At 39.4% G+C, this 15,674-nt stretch overlaps 1 protein-coding gene across 1 annotated transcript; it reads left to right on the top strand.

Annotated features, from left to right (window-relative positions):
• Positions 1-61: 61 nt before the first annotated feature.
• On the top strand, positions 62-14,983 carry metap1 (methionyl aminopeptidase 1). The gene is made up of 11 exons (XM_079262008.1): positions 62-199; positions 1,341-1,392; positions 1,605-1,711; positions 1,898-1,958; positions 6,257-6,348; positions 6,432-6,515; positions 9,102-9,240; positions 9,849-9,980; positions 12,609-12,752; positions 12,856-12,921; positions 13,427-14,983. Exons 1-11 carry the CDS (start codon positions 83-85, stop codon positions 13,591-13,593), a joined length of 1,161 nt encoding a protein of 386 aa, XP_079118134.1. The 5' UTR covers positions 62-82; the 3' UTR covers positions 13,594-14,983.
• Positions 14,984-15,674: the final 691 nt, after the last annotated feature.

Below are 15,674 nucleotides of genomic sequence, written 5' to 3'. Positions count from 1 at the left end.
CGGCGCTGTTGTGCACATGCGCGTTGTTCCGCTGCTGGCTGGCTGCTTCGCCTGCGACTCCACCCCTCAGACAGACGGAGGCATGGCGAGCACCGAGGCCAGAAGGGAGTGTGAGACACAGGGCTGCAACAAGGACGCCAAACTTCAGTGTCCCACATGTATCAAGCTTGGTATTCAAGGCTCCTATTTCTGTTCACAGGTACTGCTGCTTTTTCTGCTTGAGTGGTTGAAATGTCAGCTTTTAGCTGCACGCCGGGGCCCTCTGTCATATCACGAGGCTGCTAGCTGTCAAGCTAAAAATGTGTGCTCCAGGTGCTTGTAAACCGATAATAACCTATATGATCAATGTTAACAAATATATTTGGACTATATGGTGTTATACAGACTTATGTGGATAAACAAAAATAGTAGTCAGTGATTGTAGTATAGAAGGCCAAAGTATCATGTTCAGCTAGCTGCTTAGCTACAGAAATTGATATAACTTATCTGATCAAAATAAAATAAAAAACTGTGGTCTGATCATCTGTAGCTGACAACAATACTGTTAAATTAAGTGCATGCTAACGGAAAACCTTTTTGTTTTCATAGTTAATCTGGTAATTCTTGAGGCAAAAGCTGCTGCAGAGTTGCCTGTCAGATCACTTAATGCCACGATGTTTGACCCCAATCCTGGTACTGCTTCTACCCTGAGATCCATAAAAATGGCAAGATTTATAGATATTTAGCGTCATGTTTTCTGTTTGGTTGAATTTGACAAAACTTATCATACACATAGTGCACAGACAAGAAGAGACTTGTCTTGTTCAGGTGTTTACGAGGTTATGCTTTCACATCCATGTGCTTTTAGGTTTCCCCCCTGTTAAACTGTAGTAGATACTAAATTTGAAAGGGTATGTGAAGTGGGGGAGATTTTGATTAGGTCTAATCTAATACAATGTAATTTTAAGTAATAAGCTCTAGAAATAGTTGAGTGCCAATTTTGTGACGTATCTTGACACCAGAGATCTTTGCTGTGATTGCAGCATTAGCTGTGCAACCTAATCCTTTACTCTCTGTACTTCCAAGCCCTGTCTGCTGCCACTGGGCTTCTCCCTCTTCAGATCAAATAAAAGAAAACTAAAACATAAAATAAAAACCTTCAAGGTGTGTAACAGAATTGACTTGCAATTTAGATTTTTTATTAAATAATTGCTCGCATTAGATCAATGAACAAAAAAAAAGTGCAAGATGGGTATGAGGACAGATTTCATGTACATGTATATTACTGTAGCGTTTTCAATAGTTGTATTTTTGGGCACAGTTTGCACTCTGCTTACAGTACAAATAATTTTTCCCTCCAGGAATGTTTCAAGGGGAGCTGGGCGTCTCACAAGTTGCTGCACAAGAAAGCAAGTAAGTATTACAGATAACTGAGTCATGTTCTGTATCATGCTCTTATGTCATGCAGTTATAATTTACATGTAGATTTAAAGCACAAATGGAAAAGTTGAGGGTTTAAACACAGCTTCACTATAGATTTAGAAGTCAAAGTTAAATTGTATGCTCTGTGAGGTGACACAGCTGTGTTAGATGCTTCAAAGATGATACTTTATGTCGTTCTCTAGAGGAAGACAAGCACCAGAACGAAGCTAAAAACTGTGTGGAGAAAGATAACACTGACCCATGGCCAGGCTATCGCTTTACGGGAAAGCTACGCCCCCACTACCCACTGGTAAGTTGTTTGTTTTCTTCTTAAACATGGAAAGACAGCAATCAAATACATTATACGTTTATATCCACACCTGTTGTTGTTATTTGCATAAACATGTTGAAGTAAAACTCATGTCAACCAGAAATATTGAATTTTATGACTTGTTGAACTCGGTGTTGTAACTTCCCTGCTTTCACCCCTGTTTAGACCCCCTTGAGGCCAGTACCAGGGGACATCCAAAGACCTGACTATGCAGATCATCCCAGAGGTAATCAGATCTGCTTCTCATGATTCATTGCACATTTAAAGCCATTGCTACCTTTTTGGATATTTCGCTCTGGAGGCAAATATACCAAAAGCTTTCTTTTCTTCCATGCAGAAATGTAATTGGTAACGTATTTACTACACAGCTGTAACAGAGCTGCAAACTCTGATATAATCATAATGAGAGGTACTTAGTCTCTTTAAACTTAGTCATTATATTATCAAGACATCACTTGATTTATTTATGTGGCCTGATTTGTGCTGCAGAGCCCTTAAATCTAAATGACTGCAACTAAAGGAGGACACTTATTGAATTCCTTTTCATTTTTATAGCAAGTTTCTCTTTACTTAATGTAAAAATGTAATTCCACTGCAGTCCGTGTACATTGGTATTATGGGATGTCCTAAAGTAAGGCTGTGATGGGGTTTTTTCTTCGTATATAAGAGGTCTGATGAATGACAATGATGGAAAGCTGAAAAGTCACTGCTGAACTGTGAGTTTGAAGGGATATAAACCCTGTTAACAACAGAGTTGTTAATCAGATGAATGCTTTGTTTACCAAAGCTTGTTGACAGGAAGGAAAATATGAACACTGAGATATCCCAAAGTACTTCAATATACCAGTACCAGCTTACAATACCAGTAAGCGATCGGAGGGAGAGCTGTAACCTGTTCAAGGCCTGTCTCGGTGTGTTACGGTGGTCAGGACAATGTGCTCAATCATGCATGTGTTTTCATCAGTTTTGCATGAATACACTGATGAGCTGATATGTGTTCAGCTGTTGGCTTAAGAACTACACACACACACACACACACACACACACACACACACACACACACACACACACACACACACACACACACAGAGGATGGTCTGCACAGCTCTGTAGGCAACACTGCTGCAGAGCTGATATAAGATCAAGACTAGAATGCTGTGCTGTTGTTGCAATCTCACTAACTTATTCAATTTCACCATCATACTCAGTATTGGTGGGGCTGCAGCATCCACGTTGCATTTGAGCCATTATTGTCTGCATTAAGCATCGGAAAGCTCTGTAAAAATACATCATAAAATGTCTGCTCAGTTGGAATTCGCATTAGTTTGAATGGTTTGATTTGGAATTCCTACAAAAGTATGATTTAAGATCATGATATACATTTAGCCTTTTTCCTGTCTGAGTGTGTTTAAATAGCTTTGTTTGCATGTACAAATCCTGCAAAGCTGCATGGCACACACTAGAGGTGTTTACACACCCCTGCCAGAACCGCTGCAGTTCAGCACTCTGGAACTGGTGGTCCAGGATCATGTTCCTTCCCATACCTATGTCACAATGAAAAACAATCACACACTGACTTCCTGGTGTTTAGTTTGGGAAGTTTCATTCAGCTGACCAATCAGAGATGATTAGGCTCCAACATATAATGAGTAAGTTATAAGCATCCAAAACAGAAGCAAATATTTCTTTACATGAAATTTCTTTCAAAGCTGATATTTCATACCTTAACCTGGAATTGATTTTGCTCTGTTCAGCATCCCAGTTACATCCCACTGTGATCAAACCTCGCCCACTGTTTTGGATTTATGACAGAGAACAGTAAACCTGCTGACAGGTCTGCTGTCACTTGATGTTTTTTATGATCAGTTTGCTTCTTGTATATAAATTATCACACATTGTGATAATTCTAAACTGTCACCTATTTCTCTGGGTAAGTCATTCATTGTGCAACCATGGCAACGTCTGCATCCTTGTCATCCGACCACATAGATCCATATTCAGGTAGTCATGGTTACAGTCTCCTCTCATTCTCTTGTGATTCCTATGCAGGGAGTGAAGCACAGTTGTTAAGGGCTAATGCTTCCTTACATATTGCTGCTTTTGTAGTCTAAATCATTTTTCTTTTCTCTGTTCATACACACACACACACATTATTTACATTATATATATATATATATATATATATATATAAAAAATATTATATTGACAAATAAAATGAATATATTGTATGTAATGTATATATGTAACCACACATGAATGAAACAGACTTAACCATTATGACAATGGGATGATAAAGAAGATCTTCTTTTTGTGAGCAGGTGTATCAAAGCGTAAGTAAATTGAATTGATTGTTGCACTCACACTGTGGGCTCTTTGGGTCAGAAAGAAGCTGCATTTGAATTGTACACAAATTTGCCTCCATGTTGCTAGGCAACTGTTCATGTTCATCGAGCTTCGTGTTGAGTTAATAAATTATAAATCAAGGAATTGTTGGTGATGCCAGACCTTTGACCAGCACTTATTACTGGACTTAAAATGACAAATAACTGTCATTTTAAGCGTCTTGTTTAGCATCTAGTAGGATAATAAGTTGCCTCCTTCCTTTTAAATATGTCTGACTGCTCTGTGACCTGTCCTTCTCTCGTTCACTGTCTAACAGTAACCGTCCTTCTCTGTTCTGCCCAGTCAACAGTGTGAGTGTCATTAGAGTGTCTCTGCTCTCCTGCTGAAGCTGTAGTGTAGTCTCTGCAGGAGCTGCTAGTTATTCATAGTACCAGATAGTACAAGATGCTTTTATCCTGTAGTTTTGATTTAAGCTGGAAAAGAGTCAAAACAGAAGAAATACAAACTCTAGCAGCACTTCATCTGGAGCACTGTGGCATGTAATGCAACAGCTGTGCTGGGAGCTTTACTCTTTATTTATTTTAGGTTTTTGTCACTTGCCATTGTTAGAATTTGACAAATCTGCTTTTGTTTCTTAAAGTGGGAGGGATGGGGTATAACATGGCTAAATAAACCCGATTAAAGGAGGCCTTGTTCCTCTCTGTGGGGCTGAATCAAAACACTATAACTTCAATGGTAAGTTGTCAAGTCACACACCCAATAGAAAAATAATCTATTTAAATTTTTTACCAATTTTGTTTCAGCTTTTGCCAATTAAATGATGATGTTAATCATATCCCTGCTAATGGGGATTATTTAAATACTTAACATGCAGTCATGGACAAGAAGAACCTGTCTGTTTGACTTCCATCAATGTTAAAAAGAGAATATTTAAAGTAGAAATATAAGCAAAAAAAAAAAAAAAAAATTGAGAAAAGAAGAAATTACATTTTTCTAAATATAAACAATCAGGATAATTAAACATTTGTATTTACATGTGCAGGGTTCAGAGAAAAAAAACAAATATAAAATATATAGCTTGAGACAAAGTTTTCATCCATAAGTCTACATGTGATTGATAAAAGTAAAAAAATTTAGAACACGGTCTTTATCAATTTAAGTTATTGATATAAATCACCCAATGAGGCAGATTATTAAAAAGACATAAAATGATGATTTTAATTGAGAAATGTAATCCATGTCCCATAAATGTGTCAAAATTCAGTTTTATTAGTCATGTTTATCTGAAGGGAGAGTTTAAGGGACCTTGGCTCCTTGCGGGTACAACAATGTCCTACTTTGCTGTCATTTAAGCTGTAAATAAACCTATATATCAAATTTTCTTTTGAAATCAATAAAACCTTGTGGCTAAAAAGCAGATTCTGGTCTGTAATCCGCCTGCATGGGTGGTGACGGAGAGCTGTGAAGCTGAACGATTCTATCCAAACCAAGCGGGGTGGCATTTCTGATGTAGCCCCTCAACATCAGCAGCCTTTCACTGACCCTGTGAAGCAGCAGAATTATTTATGTGTCACACAGATAAAGAGAATATGTATGAAAAGCTTAAAATTTCATTGCAAGTTCACACCAAGTTTAGATGGCAGCTCCAGCTTTCGGGGACTAGATTTGGCTTCTGCAGTAGAAAATATTTCCTTTTGCTCTCTTGTGCATTTGTTCTTTTTTTTTTTTTTTTTTTTTTTTAAAGCAGACTTGTTCTTTCTTTTGAAATTTATTTTTTCCTTTTTGGAGTTGAAATAATTGTGCACTATTTGGTTTGTTGAAGCTTCCAGGAGTCAGACATCACAGAAGGTAAAAGTTGCGGAGCAGCCAGGAAAGAAATGATTACTCTGATTTACAGCATTCATCCATTGAAAATCTTCAAATCGCACCAATTACTCTAACTGCAAAATTATAGTACAAATAGCAGGCTTTGTGTCTTGGAAATAACACATCAATTCAGCCATCAAATGTGATGGAAAGCAGAATCAATCAGGAGAATATAAATCCAGCTGCTTCAGACAGTCTGAAAAGTGACAGACTGATAGCAGCTGATTTAGCAAGCTCTTATTTGCAATAACTCACCAGCTTCTGAGTATTGACGCCCAAGTGATGCGAGTCGTCTGTCCTTTTTCCCTCCCACAGGGATGTCTGAGTCCGAGCAGTTTTTGAAGGGGACGTCGCAGATCAAGATCCTCTCTCCTGAAGACATTGAAGGCATGAGAGTGGTCTGCAAGGTGACTAAATGGACTTTTTCAGTCATGGTGGTGTGTTTTAAGTTTATATTCCAGTTTGGTTTTGACACATATGTTATTTGCAGCTGGCACGGGAAGTTCTTGACATTGCAGCTGTGATGGTGAAACCTGGTGTTACAACAGAAGAAATTGACCATGCTGTGCACCTGGTACGCACACACAAACACAAACTGAATGAAAGCCTCACATCTTGTGTCCTTTTTCCAAGCTAATGGACGCAGGCAGTTTGAGCAATTGTTCCCAAGTTGGCTGAAAAAATATCACAGATGTTTTATAGGTGCAAAGAGTTTCTTGAACTGGAAATAACTTAAAGTAGAAAACACTAAGCAGCCATAACTTTAACAAACTACCAGATAAAGCGAATAATATTGGTCATCTTGTGACAAGAATACTGCTCCAAACCAAGCACACACTTCCAAGGCTGCAGCGTCTACAGCAGGACAGCAAACACCAATGCAGACAGATTAGAAACAGTTCACATCAGTGCTTTAATCCAACATACATGCTCGACAGATCAGGATCTAATAGAGAATCCACAGGATGTGTTGGAGCCATCACGTACTCCCCACACTAGCACACAATGTTCCAGCACCAGGCAGCACACGACACGATCCCCGGTGGGTCCGAGCTGTTTCAGCTGCAAAGCAAGCTCAGGTGCTTTTTATATTATGGCTGGTCAGAATGTCAACCTGTTTGCTGAGGTTACCATGAATAAATGTTTGCCATGCTTTAGTGTGTAACAACTCCATAACTGGCAGAAAATGTGACAGATTTTCCCAGGTGGCTCTTGCTGATTGGTGTGCAAAAATGACACATTTTAGGAGGAGGAAGAACAAGTTCAGTAACTCTTGGTCCAAAAATGGCCTTTTTTTGGAGACCTCACCTGAGTTGTTGGTACTAAAACCTCAACTCAACTTTATTTATAAAGCCCTTTAAAAAACCCAAAGTTGGGACAAAGTGGGACATATTAAGAGATAAATAAACAATTAACAGAAAAATAAATAACCCAATAAAACAATAGAACATACAAGGAATAAGAAAATAAAATAAAATAAATAAATGGTAAATAATACCAAAATATAGCACACTGACTGGAAGCAGACTCACACTGGGTTCAAAGCCAAGGAATAAAAATGGGTCTTAAGATAAGTTTTAAAATGGACAGTAAGGAAGCTTGTCTAAAGTGGAAGGGAAGCTCATTCTACCAAACCTCCCTCGTGTTGTTTGGAGTTGGCCTTTATGTTGTTTACATGTTGTACAGTGATGTGGTAGAAGTTGAAACTGTTGTTGTTTTGTGCTCATTTGGCATCTTTGTTTATTCTCCAATAGGAGCACATACTGGTAGTTATATATCCTAATCCTATTCCCTTTACTACTCCAAAAGTACACCCTGTGGTTGCAGATTTTATAATCGGTATTTTCAAGCAGAGACCTAAAAGTAACTAAAGTATTTACTAAAGTAACTAAAAAAAAAAAAAAAGAAAGAAAAGAAAAAAGAAATAGCTAATCCGTTTAATTCCATCTTAATGGAACTGGAACAATTAAAATCCCAACCATAACCTTAATAAACCCATTTTGTTTGCTTATCTGGTTTTAATCAAATATCTCAATGGATAGCTTGAAATCTTTGTACATTTACACCCCCATCAGGTTCAACTACAACAACTTGTCATAAAAACTTTTATCAGGCTCTGTTGTGCAGTGTTTGGGTCCAGATACTGGATTTAAGCACTCAAATCAACTAAAATGAATCGGTTTACTTGTTTAGAACTCCTGTTATATCAGTGTTAATGTTCAAATCAAATCAAACTTTATTTCTGTAGCACTTTTCGTGCTTAAAACAATACAAAGTGCTTTACATAATAAAACAATTTACATCAAATAGATAAAACACACACATACATTCATAGTCCCCTTACACCCACCCACAACCACCCTCACCCATGCCCTATTAGCCCTATAACAGTTAAAAGAAGACGAATGGCCAGGTACATGTGCACCGGATAAGGAAACGATATCCTCAGGGTGCATCTACACAAAGGGCTACGACCACCCACTACCACCCAGGCCATCACCGTGGAGGCCACCCGGGTCCGGGCAGACAGGACCCACGCCACAACTGTAAGGCTGCAGCGCTGGATCCCGACCCACCAGACAGGGACAGCCCCCACAGCAACACCCATGCAGTCAGAGCAGCGGCAGCCCTCGGTGAAGAGGACACCAATGAGGAGAGAACTGGAGTGAAAACTACATAAAAGAAAATCCATCCAAAAATAATAAAATTTATACTAGTATGTAAATAAATACATAAAATATATAAATTAATCAAATTAACTAAAGAATAAATATAGGCGTATATGAGAATGTTAAAACTTAGTTAAAAGCTGAACTAAACTAAATGTTAGCATGTTTTACTGCACACCTAAGCTGTTTTTTTTTTTTTCCTTTTAGGGTGGATCAGTTAAAACAGCCCATTTGTTGTAAAAGTCTTTCTGACCATGTAAAGTTGAGAGTTTTATATCATAACTTTAGTACGGGCAAACCATCAGTGTCGAAAGTGTATTTCAGGCTGTAGAGCTGCAGTGCACAGACAGAAGCGTGATGGACGCCTACACTGTGACTCAGGTGTCCATCAGGCAGCGACATGAGGACCGAAGGAATCACACATCTTTATTATAGAATTGTCAGACATTTTTCTTTCACTTTATTACCTTCGTTCTGTCTTGTCTGTTCAGGCCTGCACAGCGAGGAACTGCTACCCTTCCCCTCTTAACTACTACAACTTCCCCAAATCCTGCTGCACGTCTGTCAATGAAGTCATCTGCCACGGCATCCCAGACAGAAGACCGCTGCAAGAAGGAGACATCCTCAACGGTGCGCTCATATCACGACACAACTTCTCCCATCTGTGACAGCAGGGAAAATGTTATTCTCAAAGTCAAACCAAGAGAAGAGTTGAGCTCAGGTTGGATCTGGAGAGATGTTATCAATGAGAGCAGGAGAAAAACATTTTGGGCTTCATGATGAATGGTTATGGCAGCATCTTGATGTGGTGTCAGCAGGAGTTTGGCCAATTTTAGTTGCTTTATGAATGCTTCTGCTAAGCTGATGTCTTCCACCCGCCACTCCCCTCAGAGCGTCTGATAGAGCACTTTCCAGAAACTCATCTCTCGCTGAGTGGTCCGACAAGACAAATTGTTTCATTAAACTTCTCCGGTGGGGTTTTGCCAGTCAGATTCTCTGCTCTCTATATTTCTTCTTAAGTGGTACAAGTCCCAGTTTGCACACTTTCAATTTCACCAGCAATTTTCTTTTAAAAGGACATTATGTTTGCGGCTGGACGCCCTGCCACCTGCTATTGTTAATGCTGTACTTCCTTTTCTTTTGTTAAACATAATAGAATCTACTTTTTAATCCAACAAGGAGAGCCTGACATGGATTTTTTTTTTTTTTTTTTTTTTTTTTTAACTTTCTGTACACAGTGGACATCACCGTTTACCACAATGGTTTCCATGGTGACCTCAACGAAACATTCTTTGTTGGTGAAGTGGATGAAGGAGCAAAGAAGCTGGTTCAGACTACATATGAATGCCTTATGCAAGCCATCGACTCCGGTAGGCACTCAATGCATTTCCCTTGATTTCTCTGACTTTACACACTTTTGTCCAGTCGCAGTGTGTGACATGGGTTTCTTATCGAGCTGTTGTCAGTATTACACTAACAAAAGCAATAAAGGTGAAAAAGACGTGGTTGGTCTTTAGACTGGTGATTGATTAAAGCGACTGAAGATTGAAGCAGCCACATGAACCTTGAAGTGAGGAGGGATAAACTTTGTGCTTTTGACTCATGTAGAAAGTTCTGTCTTTGATTTACAGCTCATTCATTTAATATTTCAGACTGCTGCATCCTTATAACACCACAAGTTTCCATCCACAATGGCAGAAAACAAAACAAGTATTTTTCAGAGCTTTAAAGAGATGCAGTGTACCTTTTGGCCACTAGAGGTGCTAAACTTCTAACTTCACACAGGGCACATAGCACAGTCGCAAAATTAAACAGTCTCACAAAAAAAAAAAAACACTGAAGCAAATAAAAAACAAACCCAAAAACATTGTTATAGAGTTCTGAGTGTCAAATGAAGCAGTAACTTTGGCACAACTGTCTGTAACTTATTATGAAAATGTCAGTGTTAGCCATTAGCATAGGAGATATTACAGTCATACTGCTTCCCATTGAACAGCAAATAAAAAGCATAAAACTAAACCAGGCAAGTTGCAGGTTGTTCTGTTACATCTTAGATAGTTACATGAATTACAGGAAATGCTTTTATTGCAAGCAATCCTGCCCAACTTGTGTGAAGTGGTTCTGGAGTCACGTTAGCTTTGGTTTGTAGCTGATTAGCTTCAAGTAGTAGCATTTAGCATCTACTAAACAGCAAAATAAGGACGCAGATGTATGCTGCAATGGTCTGCGGTTCATCAGGCGCTTACTGCCACTGTTTTAACTAAACGCAGACTGGAAGATGTGATGTCTTCACAACAGGCAAAGCGCTAACTAAGCAGTGTAATAACATGGAGGCAAACAGAGACTGGGTTTTGCATCCACACAGTTCTTTCATCAGACTCGAACCAGCTAATTCTTCGCCGAGGTTGATGTGTTTTCCTTTTCTAGCCTCCTCAGACACCGTTTGCACCTGTCGTTCAGAGAGGAGAAAAAGGTAGCACAAAGCAGAGCCCTCTCTGTTTATGGAGTGGAGTCGTAAAGCAAAGCGCTCCACGTCACATGATCCCATAAGAGACGGATCCGCTCCTGCAAAGTTACAAAGTCTGGTTTCTGAAGAGGGCAGCTCCCTCAGAGCGCCAAACCACGTCAAGCACTGAATACTGACTCCACAAATCATCCATTATTACTCACATTAGCCTAATGTTTGGCTCAAAAGTTACACAATGACCTTTTTAAGGTGTTTGATTTAACTGGAATTAGCAAGAATCATTAAATAAATACTAAATAATAACTAAATCTCCATGGAAACATATTTACCTTCATAAAAAAAAAGTCTACTCTGCATTTGTAACGTAACCTTCAACACACTGACCTTGTGACACACAGACTTCCTCTCTCCTCAAATTCAATCCACTGTTTGACAGTTCACATGGACAGTGACTTAAATCGCTCAGCAGTCCAGGAGATCTCAGAGTGGAATATTCTGCAACGATCGAGTCGCTTTTATTGATCTCTAACTCATCAAGTCGCATTTTACGTGCTGAAGACAACTAAATTCAGTGACCCAACAACAGGCTGACAGAGTTCTGTAATGAGCAAGGCTTCCTGACTCCAGGCAGCTGTTGCCTGCAAGTAGGGGGGGAATCGAATCGAATATCGGGATTTTTTGCTTCACAATTTTAAAATCGTTTTTTTTTTCCAAATAAATAAAAATAATTCATTATAAAATGTTTGTTATTTTATTGTTTTTATTGATTGTTTTACCTATTTTCTTGGGCATTAAACCAGAATGACGGTCTAGCTACTGTGTTGTTTTTCCATAATTGAAATCAAGAAAAATGACAAGCAAAAAAAGTTTTGTACATTTTTTTGTTGTTTTTAATCTGCAAAAATCAGCTATTTCGAAGAATTGTGAGAATCGCAATTTAAATCAAATCGGCACCCAATAAAAATGGGAATCGACTCGGATCAGGACAAAAGCATATCATCACAGCCCTACCTGCAAGGAATTCTGCTTTTTTTTTTGTTTTTTTTTTTGTTTTTAACCAATATATGAATAAAAGAAAAACAAAAACGTCTTTATATCCTGAAAATAACAACAAATCAAGTTCAGATCATTCGTAACGTCTTGCCTGACCAGAAAGGTAAATAAAACATGCGTTGTATTTTTGGCTTTTAAGGATTAAAGTAGTGTGCTACCCACACCAGTATGTATTACATAACTCTTCCTGCCCTAATATTTCTGGTCTAACTTTTCAGGTTAGGTTATGTAATGTCAAAACATGAATAAACGGCCCAGAAAATTGACACATTGACACCCTGAGGAGCTGCATGCAGCTGTGTCAGATGGGGATTGCTCATTATTAGTACCTGATTTTATTTTTTATATAAAAAATTCTGTTATTTTTTTTGTTTATGTAACAAAACCCAATTGTCTTCTCGAGCAATTGACATTTGTGAGGATTGAGTCATCATGTGTTTGGTGTAAAATCATCCCCTCTCTCTCTGCTGCTCCTCAGTGAAGCCTGGCGTTCGCTACAGAGAGTTAGGGAACATCATCCAGAAGCACGCTCAGGCCAACGTCTTCTCCGTGGTGCGAAGCTACTGTGGCCACGGGATCCACAGACTTTTCCACACCGCTCCCAATGTGCCACACTATGCCAGTGAGTAGCGGCTTGCCCGCCATTATCACAGCTCCGAAAGTTGCAGAGGATTTCATTGGCGTCTCCTCCCAGCTGCATGATTTCTGACCTGTTCATTTTGCAGAAAACAAAGCAGTTGGAGTCATGAAGCCTGGACATGTGTTCACCATTGAACCCATGATATGTGAAGGTGAGTGCATGCTCTAAATCTCAGGTGTCAAACTCCAGTCCTCGAGAGTCGGTATCCTGCGAGTTTGTGTTGTCTCCATGCTCCGACACACCTGACAGAAATAAAAAAAAATAGGTTGACAAGAAGCTGCTGGATCCTTTTGATTTAAATCAGCTGTGTTGGTAGAAGGAAACAACAAAGACCTGCCAGATACCGGCCCTCGAGGACCGCAGTTTGACACCCCTGCTCTAAATAATGATGATAATAATAGAGAGCTTCTGCTTTTGGATTTAGTGCGTTTCTTTTCCAGTTCGTTCAGGGTTTGAGACTTACAGTTGAAGCTTTTAACAGACTGAGTGTTGGGCGATCTGAAACACGTCAATAATGTCTAAGAGAAACACTCAATACCTCACAGGTAACTTCTGAGTCAATGCCAGACTTGGAGGTGTTGTTTCCACAGCTCTGTTTAATTGATTGCAGGCTCACTCAAGTCAAAGATTGTGTGTGTTTGTGTGTAACGTCTCAGGTGGCTGGCAAGACGAGACGTGGCCCGATGGCTGGACGGCGGTGACCAGAGACGGGAAGCGTTCGGCTCAGTTCGAACACACCCTGCTGGTGACGGAGACGGGCTGCGAGATCCTCACCCGCCGCCTGGAGGACAACGGACGCGCTCACTTCCTGAGCCAAATGTAGGATGGACCGGAACGTATCAAGGACTGGACTTTTTTTCCCAGAGACCCAGCACCTCTGGGTTCCACACAAACAAACAAAACACACACCTTTCAAACATGAGGTGCCACTCTCAGAGCTCAGTGTGACTGCAGCTCACATGGTTCTTTTCAATTCAACGCCGGTTCCTCAAACTAAATGGAAGTACTTGAATGTGTCTTATATCACACGTGGATCGCTTTATTAGTAGGATGTGTATCCTCTGGAGGAAATAGAAGAGTATTTATGAGGTTTGGTTTTTGCTAAGTGGTCAGGCTTGACATCAGGCCGGTTATGATCTCTGGATCTCATAATCCAGAGGTTTTGTTTCGGCTGACGAGTTGTTGTTTGTGGTGTGTGGAGCTCAGGACAAACTCCAACTAGCACAGCGTGCTTCACTTCTTTTCTGCCAGCCTCTGCTGAAAACATCAAATACTTAATTCTAGAAGGGAAATTATGATAATAATGATGAAATGATTAAAGTTACATGCCGTACAAATTTACCAGCAATACTAAAGACACAGGAGGCTTCCAGGAAATGGGGCCTCCAAAAGTTTATTAACGAGTAGTTCTAAATTTAGGCTTTAAAAAACTTGAATTCAGGTTTGCATCTCAGGCAGCCTTATCGGGAATCTTCAGGGCTGGTGGAACAGAAGCAGATTAATTTACTGCAGGTTTATAAGTTAAATAAAAATTATTTAAAAAAAGAAAAATCCCTTTTTAAAGCTCAGTGAATTCATTTGTTTAATTTGGACGAACACAAATATTCAGAAACTATAAACATGCTTTGGATTGAAATATTTATTACACAGTATTAGAAGTGAGCCAGCTGTTTTCTACATTTTCAGGTTGTAGTTTCATATTTGTCGTGAAGATGTTGGAGAAAAGGAAGATCATCAGTGGTAAGGTTGTGCCCTCTGTGAGCTAAGTAGATCATAACACGTCTGTAATCCACCTGTGGAAGTGTTCAGTGAAGATATTGTAACACTCGTCACATCCCGACTGGTTATTAGTGCACAGCTGGCGACGTAAATCAGCAGCGGTTGCTAAGAGAATGCCTAGCGACGCAGCGTCTCTGCATGAACGACCACAAAGTGCTGCTGCTTTGAGGAACCCTTCTTTTGGTGGTTCATGTTTTCAGAAGCCCTGGTGTAGCAAATTGAGCCTTAACATGTAAATCTAGGAACTAAAACCTTCTGGGTATCTACACCCCCCCCTCCCCTCATTTCCTCCACTTTACTCTGCAGTCACCATTAACCTTGATGTGGGGATTCTGATGCATACAGCATTAGTTATTTCTGCATTTTCAGAGTAATGTGATCCATTTCTCTGCCATCTTTGTACTTCTGATGGAGTAATAAATGACTCTTCTGTAGCTCTGTGTGGCTGAGTTTGTCCTTGAATAAACAGAAAGTTACTTCATTGACCAGCCTTTTAATCCTCTTGGAGGACAGTGATGGAGAAGGCTTTGATGGAGACTTGATTTAAACCTCCTTATCACCCCGCCTGTTTTCCCCAGTGTGACCGCCTTCAGCTCAGTTTCTAAATCAAGGTTTCTTTACTTCAAATCCACAAGTGTAGCTTAACAAACAGGAGTTTGTTTTTATTTTAGTGGTTGAAAATCCAGTGCTGAGATGCTGCCATTAAACACTGTGATGAATTTTCCAGTTTGACATGCACCTTTTCTTATAATGTCCCGTTTAATGTTTATAATATAAAGCTAAAGCATGAGGATTTGCAAATTAAGACTTGAGTCATCCCTCAGTTTCTTTATATTTTGCTTCCTAGCAGCCAGACTTTATTGTCATGTGTTAAAATGGTCTGAGGCGAGACTTCTTCAGATTTTCTGAAGGTATTTAACGTCTTGTTTTGGACATGGGCTGCTTTCTCATTTCATTTTTACCCAACTATTTTCTGAAGACTGCATATTTGTGAAGCAATTTATCACTGATCCATGAATAATTAACTGTAGAAGTAAATAAGCAACTTAGCCATTGTTCATTCCCTTTTTCTCTCTCATACAAAGGTACATAATTGGGCTACAAAAAGGCACAAAGTTTACAGTT

The sequence above is a fragment of the Telmatherina bonti genome, assembly GCF_933228915.1.
Source record: "Telmatherina bonti genome assembly, chromosome: 22".
Taxonomy (NCBI): Eukaryota; Metazoa; Chordata; class Actinopteri; order Atheriniformes; family Telmatherinidae; genus Telmatherina; species Telmatherina bonti.
This window is presented reverse-complemented; position numbering and strand designations above follow the sequence as displayed.

What these genes read in the sequence shown, in the direction of transcription:
- metap1 (XM_079262008.1), top strand. Translation starts at nt 83, where the DNA reads ATGGCGAGCACCGAGGCCAGAAGGGAGTGTGAGACACAGGGCTGCAAC. An exon ending in AGAAGGAGACATCCTCAACG is followed by an intron (nt 9,241 to 9,848) that starts GTGCGCTCATAT and finishes TTCTGTACACAG; the next exon opens with TGGACATCACCGTTTACCAC. An exon ending in TATGCAAGCCATCGACTCCG is followed by an intron (nt 9,981 to 12,608) that starts GTAGGCACTCAA and finishes GCTGCTCCTCAG; the next exon opens with TGAAGCCTGGCGTTCGCTAC.